The sequence below is a fragment of the Spermophilus citellus genome (assembly GCF_964194105.1).
Source record: "Spermophilus citellus genome assembly, chromosome: 9".
Lineage (NCBI taxonomy): Eukaryota > Metazoa > Chordata > Mammalia > Rodentia > Sciuridae > Spermophilus > Spermophilus citellus.
Window position 1 is genome coordinate 77132556 of NC_138191.1, and position 16502 is coordinate 77149057.

The window sequence follows — 16502 nt, forward strand, 5'->3', positions numbered from 1 at the left end:
CTTTGATTGGAGCTTATCAATGAACCATGCCTAGTTTCAGAACCTCAGTTTCCTGCATATGAAATGAAGGAGTTGGGCAGATGCTAGGTGGTGGTCATTTCCACATGCAAATTTCTATAATTCAAGGATGTAGTAGCTCCAAACCAGTAAACTTAGGTCATACATGTTAGGAAGTGTCCCAACATTTTACTTCATGACAACAATCATAAGGGGAAGAAAATTGAATTCACCAAGGTTTAGTTATCTTGTAAGGAATGGAGCCAGAATTTGATCCCAAGTCTTCTAGCTCCAAATCCTATCCTTTTTAAATTTTATCAAATTTCACATTGAGCAGGAAGTGGCTGATATATATTTCTGTGCTTTAATTATTTACAGACAAATTATTTACCTCTTTAGAGTTAAAGTGTCTGGTCTCATACTTACTAAATGTTCTAACTTTATTAAACATGGAGTTAGATAGAAAGTTAGATTTTCTAGATTAAAGATATATTTTAACTTTTTATTGTTCTGGCTATTGATACCACTTTCAGTATTTTATTTGGTAGTTATTTTTATTTAGATTTACTAAGAATCTTGCTAAGATTAAAAATCTTAAACTTAGTTAGGTGGCTTGAATGTGTGTGATGAGTTTGTTCACAGAGCTGAAATTCAGAGTATTCTTGCAACTTTTTCTTGTAGGCAATGAGAGAGCTGTCTGGGTTGAGAGACAGAGCTCCTTTCCTTGTGAACTGTGAACTAACGTAAAGGCAATCAAACTACAATATACTGTGATTTGTTTAACTTGACTTCCCAATATAAGCACTTGATTTGTGGGTTGCAAAAACATTCTACCTGGTTTTCCTTAGCAGGCTGCTGTGGCAGTGGAGATTTGATGATGGAGACCCTCCTTGAACACTATCAAACTCTAAAAATTGCAGGTTTGGTGGCCTCTGAAATGCAAAGCACCTCTCCATTAGGCTTTTCATCTTTAATAATACAACTGTGCTCATTCTCATAAGTCTCACTTGATTCTGTTGAGCATAAAATGGTGTAATCAGTTTTTCCAGATGGGAGGGTGAATTGAACCTTTCCATTTATGGCCATGTAAAGAAATATCTTGCATAAAATTTCTTGATTGAAATGACAGCTGAAAAATGACTCTGTTTTTGCAAGAATTCTATGTGCTTTTTTGTGAGGGATAGGAAACAGCTGAACAGGTACAAGAGCACTTTGGTCAGGGATTGCATATAAAAGAGGAATTTTCAGACTAAAAGTTTATTAGGCATACTTCTGTATATTCACTCATATAATGAATCATTTTGTTTATCTTCTGTGATACATCTCGCCACTTACTTTTTAAATTTAATCTGTGGTGTGCTGCTAAACTGGCTTTTTAGGAAAGAATAGGAGCTCTGATTTGTAGTGTTTGCCAATTTCTATGGTATAAATACTCCCACGATGGACAATTTCAAGCTACCAATGTCTTGCAAAGTTCCTTAAAAAATTTAATGATTGTCTCATGAGAGCCAGTATGAGCCAGCTCAAGCACACCACTCTTAGTACTCTTTAACTATACTTGGGTATGTTTTCTAATTGTTTTCTACCTAAAATCCTTCTTTCTAATCTTATTTTAAGGTTCTTAATGGGACAGACCCTTCCATATTCGGATACTTGCCTTCTTTTTCTTCTTCCTCAGAGATGATTTATATATGTATAGTAGTAAGCATGCATAGTAGCAGTTTTCTTCAATTCTAAGATGATTTTTTTCTTCATTTTAATACCACTAAAATCATTTTCAGCTCTGGTCAAAGGCATGTCATAGTGTAATTAGCAAAACTTCTGTCTTCATGTTTCATGTACTAATATAATTATCTGAATGTAATGAAATGTATTAAGTGCTGAATAAATGGTGTTTGATATCAGTATAATTATATCCTATGGGCTAATCTGTTTTTTCACATATTAGATTCACCTAACGCTGGAAAAAAATCACATATTAGATTCACTTTATGCTTAAAAAATGTAAATTGCTTGAAACTCTCTTTATTTAGTGTACCTCTCGTTCTTTTGTCTTAGTGTTCACATTTAAGATATCAAAATTAGATCAGCAAGGTAGGCTCCCACATGTTTTCTGCCTCCTGGCAGCATACCAAGAACTGCCTTCCTCCACCTGGGAAGTGGCTTTTTGAAAGTGGAGATCATTGGCATGATGGATCACTGGACAATATATGTTACAGCCCAATTACTGTCACCTTTGGTGTCTAGTGTTTCTGTTCCCTGTCATACGGTAGATAGGGAAAAACCTTAGAATAGGCAAAGGAAAGTTCTCTTAGAGTGGTTCATGTCTTGATTCTCAGAACATGCACGTGTGTTATTTTATATGGTAAGAAGGAATAAATGTTGTAGATGGAATTAAGATTGCTAATCAGCTGTATTTAAGATAAAGAGATTATCTTGATTCATTTGGGTGGGTCCAGTAGTAAAAAGAGTCACTAAATAGGGAAGAGGAGGGTAAAAGCTCTAGAAAGAGCGCTGGCATCTTGAGAAGGAGTTGATCTGCCGGCACTGGCTTTGACAATAGAAGGGGGCCAGAACCAAAGGAAGGTGGGCAGTTTCTAGAAGATGGGAAAGAAAGAAAAAAGAATTCTCTTTTAGAGCGTCCAGAAGGAATGTAGCTCTGATGACACCTCAATGTTAGCCTATGAAACCCAATTTAGATTTCTGACCTCCAGGAACTGTAAGATAATAAATTTGTGTTGTTTTAAGCTACTAGTGGATGACGTTGTGTTATAGGAGCAGTAGTAAACTAATCCAAACTGCATTAATTCAAATGAGCAAGTCACAATTAGGTTTAAATAGAAGTACCCTGTTTATGTCAAAATTAGCTTTTTTAATATTCTCTCCAAATTTTCTATGCAAATTTGTAGTGTAAAGCATATTGAAGGAATATATATTTTGAGGTTGGCTGATTTAAAGACTTCAGCACATTGTTTTTATGCTGAAGATATGGCTAATTATAAATGAAAGTTAAGTTTTTGTTAATTTAGTTTATAAGAGTTTTCATTAAATTTTTTTTCTGTCTTTGTGCTGGAGAATTGGTGGAATATTTTGTTATTCATAGCTTCCCATTATTATACTCAGCATCCTCCAGTTCCCACTTTAGCAAGATCTGGTGGGTGGTGTTCACTCTGATTTGGTTTGTATTATTAGGAAAAGGTTTTAGATTATATGATCTCTGGCAAGTGACTTCACTCAGGAAATTGGGATGATTATGGATTGCATGTTCGTGTCCCCCCAAATTCATGCTGAAACCCTAATCCCCAGTATAATGGTATTTGGAGATGGAGTCTTTAGGAGATAGTTAAGACATGAGGGATTGGTTCCCTTGTAAGACATGAAGGAGTTTGCCTCTTTGTCTGCTCTCTTCCATTTGAGAATTCAAGGAGAAAATGGCCATAGATAAGCCAAGAAGAGGGTCTTCACCAAGAGCTTGACCATGCTGGTACCTTGGTCTCAGAACTCTAAGAACTCTAAGAAATGAATGTTTGTTCTTTAAACTACCAAGACCGTGGTATTCTGTTACAGCAGCTTGAGCAGACTAAGGCAGACTTGGAATGGAAAATGTGGTGCTTCTATGGAAAATAGCTAAACATATGGGACTGGCTTTGTGTCTGAGTAATGGGTAGAGGTTGAAAGAGTTTTGAACTCTAAAAAGCCAATACTGCCTTGAAGGGAATTTTAAAGATGACTCTGGGGAGGGTCCAGAAAGAAAAGAGGAAAGCTAAGGAGAAAACTTCTATCTTAGAGAATACATAAATAATCATGTACAGAATGTTGGTAGAAATAGGAAAGGCGAAGGCTATTTTCATGCGGCTGAAAATGGAAATAAGGAGAATATTATTTGAAACTGGAGGAAAGGCAATCCTTGTTGCAAAGTAGCAGAGAACTTGGTCAAACTGTGGCTCTATTCTAGTGGCAGAGGGTCACTTGCTCCTGGTTACAGAGCCAATAATGGTGGAGGTGAACTGAGTCTTAACAGCTATGTCCCTGTCCCTCTCCAAAGGTAGACGCTATGGGGACAAGCAAAGTAGGGGGAGGAGGTTAGTGTTAAAGAAATGATTCTACCCCTGTGGTCTCTGAAGAGCTGTTACCTTAGTCTAACATGCTTGCTTCTCTGCTTTCCTAGGACTGAGCCACATTGAGAAATAATCTTGTTCTGAAGCATTTTCATTTTAGGGAGGTGGAAGAGCTGTAATAGTTAGATATTGCTCAAATTCCAGGGGCCTAAAATGAATCAAATGAGAGTAGGCTTGTGGAAGTGCTTTGTCATCTGCAGAATGGAATGTGGATATTACACTCCTTCCCCAGCTCAGGGCACAGTGCCTGAACTGGAGACAGTAACTCTGTGAACTAATTAGCCTACAAAACAGGAAGAAATCAAGTGTGCACACACACTGAGTACATACGTGTGTATCTTCCTGCTAGATTGGGAGCTCTGTGAGTGCAGAGTCTGTGCCATCTCTGTCTCCCCAAGGCCTTATGGAATGACCTAAAAATAGTCAGTGCTCAATAAATGTTTGTCATTAATAATAATTATAGTGCCTTTCCTTTTACTTGAGGTTTTTATGGGATAGACTCTCTCTGAAGCCAGATGGAGGAAGTGATAAGAATTGCTGACTTTTATTTCTATAGAGCCCTGTTATATATTCTGCATGGCAGGAGGTGAGGGTTCAAAGATTGAGAGCTGAAAAGCTGTAGTTGAGAAGGCAGCATTCCTGGTAACTCAGCATTGGGCCCTGAAATCACCTGTGGTGTGTCTGGAAGCAGGGAAAACAGAACGAGCCCAGATATAGTGTTGCTGTGTATTCTCTGGGCTGTTCTCCCTAGTGCATGCAGCCAGAGGGTAGATCTTTCCCCACCCAGCAACCAGAGGGTAGGAAAGTAACCTTGTTTATCATGAGAGAAGCAAACAGGTTAGACAGGTCTGGCCAGTTGTGGGGCTTGTTGTGAACAATATGGCCCATGAGTAATATGGTCACAGTGGCCTGTGGTCATAGTGACCAGTCATTGCTGACACAGAGCAGAGGAAATCACAGGTCTTAGGCAGTGTGACCTGGAAGGCCAGCTTTGACAACAGATGCAGAGAGTGACATACTAAGGGAACAAAGTATTCAAGAGGCACACTGTCACCAAGCCCAGAGCCAGCTGACCTTATATGGCCCAGGGTTATGCCAAGTGCAATAAAGAAAAGAAAAATGGGGTGGGAGGAGTGGCAGTGAATGCAGAGGACAAAGGCAGAAATGTCAGAATAACTCTACTAACCTAAGTTTGTAGGTTAGTAAGGACATTCTTGTAATTAGTAAATGCAAAGGCAGGCTCCAAGCTCATGCCATGCACACATGAAACCTGGAGTAGAGCGAACCAGACAGACTATGGCTGTGGCTACACAGGATATGGGCATCCCCTAATAAAGGAAGCTTGATGGTCAGAAAAAGGCTAAAGTTTAGAGTATATGGTGGAGATTTTTACATTTATCATTTCAACAAGTATGAATATAATTTACTGTAGTGCAATTTCTTGTGATGGATACTTTATTAATCTAAAGTTTCAGCTTGAAACTTTAGCATTTTCTAAAAAAGAAATAACTGACCCTGGGTAGGCCTTGCTGGATATTATTCAGCTGTTCTACCAAGGCCAGTTTCATGATGATAGTCATTCAAGGATATGCTTTAGAACATATACCAAGGACCCGCCTTTATTCCTAAATAAGAAAAAGCAAGAAAAATGATGATTACAATGATTTCAACCCAATTGGACTTCCTCAACCTTTTGGTGAGACTAGGGGAGTTACACACACACACACACACACACACACACACACACACACACACACACATTAATTTGGCAGGAGCCTAAGGGAACAGAAAATTAAAATTAGGTGGTACCAAAGCTGGCTATGCGTTATTATTAGGACCTAAATATTTAAAAAGTTACAAATCCTCAATTAAAAGAAAGATATTTTATCCATCCTTAGGGAAACTGAAGGCCCTGTTATTGCAACTTTTTGACCCCACTTCATTTAATTAGGGTTTTAACACTCCTACCTATTCCAAACTATTGATTTCTTTAGCCTGGGCCTGAAAAAACAGACAAAAGACTATATATGATATCACTCTAATGATTTATCTTAAGAATCTGTGAGCTGTGGTGTGTCTGGAATCGTGATTGTTAGGACTGAGAGACACCTGCTCACCTTTCTGAAATGAGGAGCTGAAAAGATATTCTGAGATTCAGAAAGGGTAAGGGATACAATGTTGACCTTTCCAAGACAGGAAACCTTTGATGAACTATAGGACACCAAGACAGTTCATTTAAAAGATGGTTTCAAAGCATTATCCAGGGCAGGTTTTGTATGTGCCTTAGTGAAACTCTTGGGTTGTCTTTTTACATAAACCCAGGGAAATAATGGTTTCCGCAGTCATTCACGTCTGCAACCCTCATGTGGCATCTTGGCTTCTGGGCTTTGTAACTGCTTTTCCGTCTCTTTTGTGGACAAAATTAAACTTTCCTTACCATTTGACAGCATGGAACTTTCCTGAGATGGGCTGCTAAGGAGAGAAGAGACAGGGAAAGGTCACCAATAGCATCTCCATGTAATTAAGTCAGTGGAAACAGCGAAATAAAATTGTGGCTAATGACATTTACTCGATCCTATAATATGAATCTCTTCTCTGCTCTCAGATGTAAGTTAACGATCAACAGTTAATAAAATGTACAGACTGTAAATCTTTGTTGCAGGTAATATTGTATGCAATTTTTAGGACAGATTTACTTTAGGGTTGTGTTTAGAATTGCTTGTTCTCTTTTTCTCTCTGCCTCTTCTTCCTGTTTCTCTCTCTCTCTCTCTCTCTCTCTCTCTATATATATATATATATATATATATATATATGTACATATATGAATTCCTATGTACATGTACACATGCATACATACATATATGTATATGTAGGTTTTCTAAGGTATAGAATAATTAATAAAGGATAAGTTAAAAGAGAAAAAATAACTTTCAATTTTGATTTATAGACTGAGATTGACCATCTACTGAGGTATATTATGTAATCAAGGAGCCAATTTGTTCTCTTTTAACTCTTAAAGACCTTAAAATTCGAAGATAAGTCTATAATTTCTTTCATTTTTTTTTTTTTTTTTGGTGCTCCATGTAGAACTAATAAAATCGTCTATATAGACATGAAAAAATAAACACTTCAAAATGATGGGCTTAACCTTGGCAGAAACTTAATCGTAAGCCTGAGTCCCCAACAAAATATGTCCTTCATTTACTGGGTACACAACCAGTAACATCAGCAGGGATACCAAGAATCATGCCCGATCTTGGCTTTCAAATAGAGCAGAGGAGACAAACACATTAGTAATGTCATATTGTGTGAATGTGAAAGGTAGCTCAGGTTCTATGGGAACGGGGTGGATGGTAACAGCTCACTGGGCACACATCAGGGCACATTTCCTGGAGGAAGAAAGACACATGCATCATCATGTCACGGGCTGACAGGGGAAGCAGAGGCCCTGGCTAGAGAAGGACAGCCCTGTGTCCTGATGGCATGAGGGACAATGTGAGGGAGAGCAGCAAGAAACAGGTATGAACCCAAGGCATGCCACCAGGGATTGAAAGAGCCCTCTGAAGGAGCTGCTCCTTTCCTACCAGGCCTTTTGTCACAACCAGAGCTCCCAGTTCCTATCAAAGAACCTGGAAAACAGGTGCTCAGGACATGTTTATTATATACACACAGCCAGCTTGAAAAGTGCATGATCCATCCTGCACAATTTGGAGATGAGAAAGTCAAAAATCATCTGGGTTGTCAAGGGACACTTCATTTTCTCTTTCAGATTACTTGCAACATATAATAGCCTGACTGATAAACACCTGGCTGGATATTTCAACAACACAAGGATACGGCGGCATCTCCTAAGATCAGGACTGGTAAAAATTGCTTTGCTCTCTACTCATGTTCTCATTTCATTAAGTCCAGTAATTCCCAATTTTTCAGGTTTTCTCTTTAAACTAGTCAGTGACATGGCTTTTTCCTACCCATTTTAGAAAAAATTGCTTCTTTTTCAAAGTTCTGATTTATTTATTTGAGGCTATTTCAAAAGATGAGAAGACAGTTCAATGATCACTAAGAACAAACTATTGAGGGAAAGTCTCTATGAGTTTCAACAGCATAGTTCATTTATTTCCTCATTTATGTATTTAACACATATTTATGGAACACATTTTATGAGCCAGAAACTATTAGAGAATGAGGACAGAGAAGACTTCATTGTCTTCAGAAAAAAAAAATATTGTTTTTAATGAACACAGAGCATGGTGTGAAAAGCATGAACAATTCAACATTTCCCCCTTGAATTTTTTTAAACTTGAATTTCCTGTGATGGTTTATTGATACATTGGTGTCTTTCATTAGTTTTAAAATTGCTCTTTTAACAAAGTTTCCTTTCCTCCAAATAACTATAATATGAAAATCCTTTTTAAAAACCTATGGTTTCCCACTGAAAGAAAGAGGTGTGGTCATAGAAAGTGTTAGCTATTTACCTTCTTAAAACACACTCCTTAACAATTGTTGCCTTGGTGTTGAAAGAACATGCATTGTGTTTCTAATTGTTGTTTACGTGCTTGGCATTCTAGCTGGAGAGATCTCCAAGAGAGTGGAGAGAGTCACTTTTCAGTCTCTTGGGGCTTTGTTATCAGACGGACCTGGCTGAAACCCAGCTCTGCCATTAACAAGATACAGAATCTTGAGCAAATCACTTATGTAACTTTTTCAGCCCCAACTGCCTCAATTTTAAAATGAAAATAATGATGCCCAGTCCTCAGTATCGTTATGACAATTAGAGTTGTGCTACTGTAATAATTACGGTGGTGGCTTTAATTATTGTGGTTATTATTAACATTGTTTCTTTGGATAATGGTCTTTGAGCTTCATGTGTAATGGAAAGAACTTTGTGTTTGCTTATCAACATTATTAACAAGCACTTTTTGAACATTTGGTTGTATGCATCGCGACTCAAATAAGGAAGATACAGCCATTTCTCTAGAGCAGTGGTTCAAAAGCACCCCTTCAGCTAGCACTGTTTAGTATCACCTGGGAACTTGTTAGAAAATGCAAATGTGAGAGCTGTACTCCAGGTTTACTGAATCAGGAGCTCTGGGATGGGGCCCATCAGTCTGTTTTTCTTCAAGGTCATTAGGTGATGCCAATACAGACTTAAGTTTAAGAACCTCTGCCCTGTAGGAGCTTCTAGTCTAATTGGGGAGATCAGACATAGTATCTGGAGAAGAAATAACCACGTCATACTAACTACCAAAGAATGTTCTAATATCTTTCCCCAAATTTAACACATGTGACATGATATATCAAGGGCAACACATTCCAAAGACTGTATTAGTAATTTCAAGAACACTTTTTTTTTTTATATAACATATCCCTTTCTTCCCTTGGAACATGTGTTATTGATAAAGATTATCAATAATCAATTGGAGCACAGTTCTAGTTAATCTCAACACTCTAAATATACTGCAACAACAGTGTTTTTTAAAAAACTATAACAAGTTTAGAACAACATTAAGAATAAATATGTTGCTTGCCTTAAACCTTAAAAAGAAGGGCAGGTCATCAATAAGTGGAAAAGAATATATACAATCTGAGAAGGATAATACTCTTTGTTTAGGAGATACAGAAAAATACAACAAATATGCTTATAGGAAGGATTCAAAGAAAAGGCAAATAAGTAAAAAGAGAAACTGCCTTTCCTGGATCTTGCAATGGTGCCAGTTGAGATGAATATTGAATACTTTCTATCTGTAGTACTGCATAATCTGTAAAATTATAAATCACAACCAATTAAATTACATTCTGGGCTGGAGAGTGGAAGAAGAAAAAGCAGTGGGAAAACAAAGTAATGAAACCAATTATTTTCAAAACAAATCGATGAGAGCCTCTGCGGCTCGCCTGTTTTGTCCTTCAAAGTATTTCCTGTGAGATCACGAGCTGCCATGCGATCACAGCCCTGTTGGTTTCACGGTGGCGTCCACCCACTTCTTCCCAGAATGTGTTCAGAAATGAAAAGAACACCTGGGTCCCATCAAGGGGGAACTGTTCCTCTAATGAAAACCTCGTTGTAAATATCCAGCGCACCACTCATGTGCGCCTTCACAGTGACGGATATATGAGACTGTTCTGGCCCTTGTGCCTTAGCAACTAACTGTTCATTGAAAGCCAGAGTGCATCAGCCACAGTGGCACGCTCCTTGTGCTTGGGTGACGGTGCCACTTTTCTTCTCTCTCCCTCCCTAGCCTGACCTCCTTGTCTCTTTCTCTTTCTTCTCTGACTCCTATTTTTGAAAACTAACAACTCATTTTCTTCTTTGTATTTCTGTGTATGTTTTATTTATCCATGACAGATCACAAGAAGTGGAAGAATACTTTCTGAAAAGGAATACAAACTAAATATCATGAAGCGAGATCACCAAAAATATATCCGGGAGTGCTTGGCTCAGGCTATTTTCCATAAGGTTCTTGATTTGGAGGTACAAATATTTATTATTGTCCTTTTAATTATTTTTTTGTAAGATGATACTTAATAATGCTTTTTGTAACCAGAAGCAGGGGACTTCTTCCTATATTTCAATAAAAAGAAAATGGAATCAAGTGACTTGAGAAATAGTCTGTATCTCTCTAGGTAGTCAGGAGCCAAGAGACTCGAGTAAGCTTTCCTCTATTTCGGCTGGGAAAAAATATGGACATCATAATATATTTTGTGATATTTAATTTTCTAAATGTAGATTTTAAATCCACAATGGCTACTCTGAAACATACCAGCCCTCACCATCTGTACCTTAATTTCCATTTGCTAAAAAAAGTGACATCTGTTTAAATATCAGTAATTCCACTGCCATGAATTATTTCAGATCTGTTATTCTTTTAAGGCTCCAAAGCTCAGCCGTATGTTAAGTTTCAAGGAATAGGCATTGAAACATCTGCTGTCCCTCCTACTTTAGGCCACATTGGTCAACATAGATTTTCAACCCGAGCATCAACAAAATTTTTTTTTAATCTGACATGGCACTTTTAGTTGGATATTTAGCTAACTTGATAAATTATTTCAGCCTTGCTCCATGAAACTTGTACTTTCAAGCATCAATATCATTTTAATCTCTCTGAGAAAGCATGTCATTTCTTGGCTTGACCATACAGCAGTAAATAAAAAACTTGGCTTGTAAAACCGTTGACCTATGGGTGCAGTAAACATTTATGAACAACTGTAGAATCATCAGTAAACCAATATCAAGTTGAGTGCCACTGAACATATTTATTATTATGCTACCATTGTATTGATCAAGTAGAATGTTCACTTAGGATGTGTGTGTATGTGCACGCACATACATATAATGCACACACATATATAATGCTAACATATAATATTAATTTCAGAATCTGTCTTGTGCATCATATCTTGTGCATAAATTATATGGAATCATTGATTCACTTGCTTTTAAAAGTATTAGTTAAAAATCTACAATTCTTTTAAGAAAATAAATAATATGACATAAAATTAATCTACTCCTAGTTTCAAGTGTACTTAATAGGTAGAGTTCAAAATTAACCTTTATACTTGAATTTCAGTTTTCTAAAATCATACATCACCGACACATTATGACTCACCATGCTATCATTTAAAAGTCTGTAGTTCTTAAAGTTTGGAATAAATATCTTTGATAAATGATAACGTGAAGTATACTAAGTAGTTTATCTATATAATAGAATAGGATAATACATATTTAGTTGGGCAGTCCTAGTCTAAAAATATGAAATCTGAATTTTTTTGAGCACCAACATAATGCTTAAAAATTTTGGATTTTGGAGCATTTCATAGTTCATATTTGTTAGATGAGGCATATTCAATTTGTGTAGTCTGTGTAAATATTCCAAAATCTGAAAAATTCTGAACTCTGCAACACTTACGGTCTCAACGATTTTGAATAAGGGCCACACCACTAGTATAATACATTAATATACTAGAAGAAGCAGCATTTTTCTCTAAGTAGCCACACTTGTGTCCCATTTAGTTTACAGTGACACTGTTTACTAACGTTGTATTGATATTCATGTATTCACTCATGCAAAAAATATTATTTTGTTGTTTATTTTTGCAGTTATGGGGACCAAAGCCAGGGTCCTGTGCATGCTAGGCAAGCGCTCTGTCACTGAGTCACATTCCCAGACCTATGCAACAAACATATAGGCTTACCATGGGCAAAAATGAAGCTCTATGTTGAAGATGAAAGATATAATTTAAAAAATACCACAGAAAGTGAGAGCTAGGAGAGAGGAGCAAACAAACTAGCTCAGAAACGAAGGGGAGGATGGTTTTCTTCTGTGGGAGTCAGAGGTCCTGCTATTTACAGAACATCTTGAAGAGTGAATGAGAATTCCCATGAAAACACAGGAAAGGCATTCCAGAGAGTGGAGACTGCAGGTGTGACATTACAGAGGTGTGAAGGGACATTGTGAACAGAAAGGAAAGCTCACTGAAGCCAGACTGCACGGTGGGTTGGTTGAAAGTAGTGACAGGAGTGATGCTACGCTGGGGCCCAATTTCTGGAAAGCCCTGAATTCCCAACTCGGTTTGGAGTGTAGGTGATGAGGCGATGAAATGCTTTCCAGCAGGGGAGTGAAATAAATGAGCAGAGCTGTTTTAGAAAGATGATGTTGCTAAAAATGTGGAAGATGGATTAATGAGCTGGAAAAGATTGGAGGTGGGAGGTCAATTAGGAAGCTGTTGCTGAAGGGTGTGGGCTAACAGCAGTAGTGGGGATGCAGGGGAGATGCAGCTGTCTCCAGAGATGCAGAAGACAGGGAAGGCTTTACAGTGACAGCATGAGGAGCAGCTCTGAGGTTTTCAGCCTGGGCGGTAGCATGTGCCCTGAGGGACACAGGGACCACTTGGGTAGAAAAGAATCTCCATGTGGTGAAAGCTGTGCCTACCAGGATGTTTTCTAGGAAGCCAGGAGGCTCTTAGGAGCTGCAGAATGGTTAAATCAGATGAGAACTGGAAAAGAGGAAATTAGGTTTGACCCAGAAGACAAAGACATCGGTGGCCTTGGGGAAAGTAGTTTCAGCAGTGGTGAGGAGGAGGGGCTGACTGCGGAGCACCAGAAATAAGTGGAAGATGGAAAATGGCTGATAGTGAATGTAATAAAGTTTGGTGATAAGTGGGTGAGAGATCAGAGAAAGGAGAGGGAAGGGAAGTGTCAAGAAGAGGATTGATGATACTTAGGCAGTGAATGATTGAGTCCCCGGGGTCCCCAAGGCAGCAAGAGGGAGTCAAGAATAGAAAGGAAAAAAAAAAAAAAAAAAAACAACAGAAAAACACCTTTTCTTTCAAAGAGCCAATAAAGACCTTCAAATGCATCTGAATGATTTCAAACTGGATTGTAAGCAGATCAGTGTTATGTGGTACAGAAAATTTGGAACTATAAAGCATAATAAAGAAAAGTAACCGGATAGTTCCTATTCTCAGAGATCACTACTGTTAACATACGAGTTTTTTGTTTATCCACATTGATGAATTAATAGAATTATGCTATGTTGTGAGAGGTATATAGTTTTGTGAAAATACAAACAAACTAACAAATAACAACAACAACAAAAACAAAGGAAGTTAATGTCAACTTAACCAAAGTAGCACTCCATAGCTGTCTAGATGTAGGACCTGAGGCAAGTTCATGGTCCTCTGCCTCAGTTTCTCTCTTTGTAAAATAGGGCTGTTTGGCAATTAGAGTTGTTCAAGAAGAAGGGTTGTACATGAAACACCTTCCTAGCACAGGGACAATTACATATTTCTGTGACATTCTGGAGTTTGCTTTCTCCTGCATTTACATGAATTTTCCATTTTTCAAAAAACAAAATCTTTATGAACCTTATTCTTAATGATAATATTCTGTTTCATCATTTGAATAAGTGACAAAAATTTAAACATTCTCTTTAAAGTTTATATTGCTTCTGCATTTTTGCTTTGAAAAAGGAAAAGAAAAACCTTTCTGATAGCATCACTGTGCATAAAACATGTAAAAAATTATATTCAATTTTGCCCCTGGGTTTCAAAGTGAAACTTAGTCATTAAAGGGTATAAATACTTTTAGCTGCCTAATATATGTTTATAATTTGGCTTTCTTAAGAGTAGCACCAATTTATATTCTCACCTGCACACTTAGGCAGGTGATTCTTCTCCATCTCAATGACAAGAGGGGTAATCAAGAATAAAGTTAACTAGTAGGATTATTTTCTAAAAATTTGTGACAATTGATATGATTCTGTCCTCTATTCTTTCCTGCATGCTTAGCGTCACCATCAACTGGAAATAAAAAAGAAACTGGAGACCTTAGCTAGAAAGGAGCAAATTCAGAGATTTAAGGTAAGGCACTATATACCGTCTTGCACTTCATAATATTTTTTAATGATTTCATAAGCAGTGGTCATTATTGAAGTTTCCCTAGGCACTTTACTTTGGGGTAACACATAGCTGAGGTCAAATAATGGTTCTACTAAGCCTGAATGTTGGCCGTCCTCTTTACAGATGATAGTGACAAAATACGAGCTGTTTGTGTGACAGACATTTTAATAAGGCACAAACCTTTCAAAGACAAACTTGTAAACATCCCTTTCAAGTTTGAAGTTTTGCTTTTGTATTTTCATGTGGTAGAGGCCAAAGGATCTTTAGCTGTCTTAAGAAAGTAAAAGTAGATGATAATGTTCTCAATGTGATAAAAAAAAAATAGAGCATTTTAAGAATTATACAATGGCACATTTTTGTGTGAATGTCACCCTTGAAAATGATGACGGGAAAGATCCTCTTTAGCAAAAGAAAGCATAATAAGATTTAAGACATTTTGTACTAGGTCTGTTGAAATTCCTTGCTTGTTTTCTATTTTGGTATTTGATATCTCTTCTTTGCAGTGAACTTATGAAATATATAAATTTGAATCAAGAGATGAGAGATTCAATTAGGCATGTTTGAAAGATTTTGATTTAAGTTGGCAGTTTTATTCAATTTCTTTTGCCATTCAAAATCACATGTTGTCCTTAATTTTCTGTGTAGTATTACAAATGTGAGACCTAAGACATTTCACAAAATGATGAGTATTTGTAAACCCCTGTAGAATAAGTTGCCAAATAATTCAGTATTTTTTTTTCTCTCTTGCCTGACAGACATGGATCTATTTTATCAGGATCAAAAGATAATCTTGTTACAAGAGGACTGCTTTCTGGTAGTGTCTACTAAACAAAGTCGTGAAGGGCACTATGCTTTTGATAGTAGTCTGCTAAAGCAGATTAATAGTGTTTATGGCTAAAAACGAAGGATACACTGCTTTTGTAGCTATTTCTTTGTGTACAGCTAAAGCAGATTCAGTTTTCTGCCTTTCCCTACCATGCTCAGCACCCTGATAAGGCACAAAACTTCCTAGCCACCATGACAGTTCTCAGAAGTGGCACTCCTGAAAAGAATGAGAAAGGACTTCTTTAGTCCCACAGTCAATTAAAGTATGAACCTAAGTTAAGTACTAACCTAACCTAGACTACTAACTAAATCTCTTTTTTTATTCCAGGGAGAGAACACAAGACAATTTATTGAAAACAACATGCCAATCCTGTCTCCTCGCCCCCCACTTGGCCCAAAGACTAATCGCGGCCAGAGTGTTCTGGTTAGTGAAGGACATTCTAGTCCATTAACACTGGTGAGTCATATTAAACACTCTGTCTCAGCTTATTAATTGGTGATTTCTTATTAATCGCAAAAAAAAATGCTTTCTGGCACCGTGTCTGCATAATCCTGCAAGTCCTCCTGAATGAAAACATTGTTTTAAAAAGAACCACATTGTGTACACCCACTAGACTAGGATCCTAATTAGAATAACATATACTCCAAGTTTGTATAAATATGTTAAAATAGACTCTACTGTCATGTATAACAAAAAGGAACAAATTAAAAAAAAAAAACTAAAAAAAAGAACACCCCCCCCCGCCCCCAGTCTTTTATCTGTTCAACTCTGTCTCTTCTGAATCTCCTACTTCCAATCAAGACCACTCCTGCCAAATCCATTGTACTTGCTGACTGCTAGTGGTTTTTTTTTTGAAGTATAGATTATTTATGTTACATATATTCCCAGTACGTTCCCTGGGTCTGTGTTACAGATAGGAAAGACCAGACTCTTTCACCTGACCTATAAGACCATAAACCATATGACCTCAAGTTAGCCATCTCAGTATTTCCCTTCATGATTACCCATTAGCATCCTACAATGCAGCAGAATTGAACCATGAGTTGTTTCATACATATTCTATATTTTCTGACCTCTGATTTAGTTCTTGTATTTCCCTCTATTGCTCTCTTACCTGCACAGATCAATGGCACCATATTGCATATAGGATAGATACCAAGGTTCCT

General features: G+C 37.3%; 1 protein-coding gene across 1 annotated transcript in view; it reads left to right on the forward strand.

Moving 5' to 3' along the window:
* Positions 1 to 16502, forward strand: part of ERICH3 (glutamate rich 3) — a 101126-nt gene that overhangs the window by 16764 nt on the left and 67860 nt on the right. The window contains exons 2-5 of the mRNA XM_081308243.1: positions 7885 to 7978; positions 10459 to 10584; positions 14400 to 14471; positions 15664 to 15792. Coding sequence (XP_081164369.1) covers positions 7885 to 7978; positions 10459 to 10584; positions 14400 to 14471; positions 15664 to 15792 — 421 coding nt within the window. The remainder of the gene's footprint in view (positions 1 to 7884; positions 7979 to 10458; positions 10585 to 14399; positions 14472 to 15663; positions 15793 to 16502) is intronic.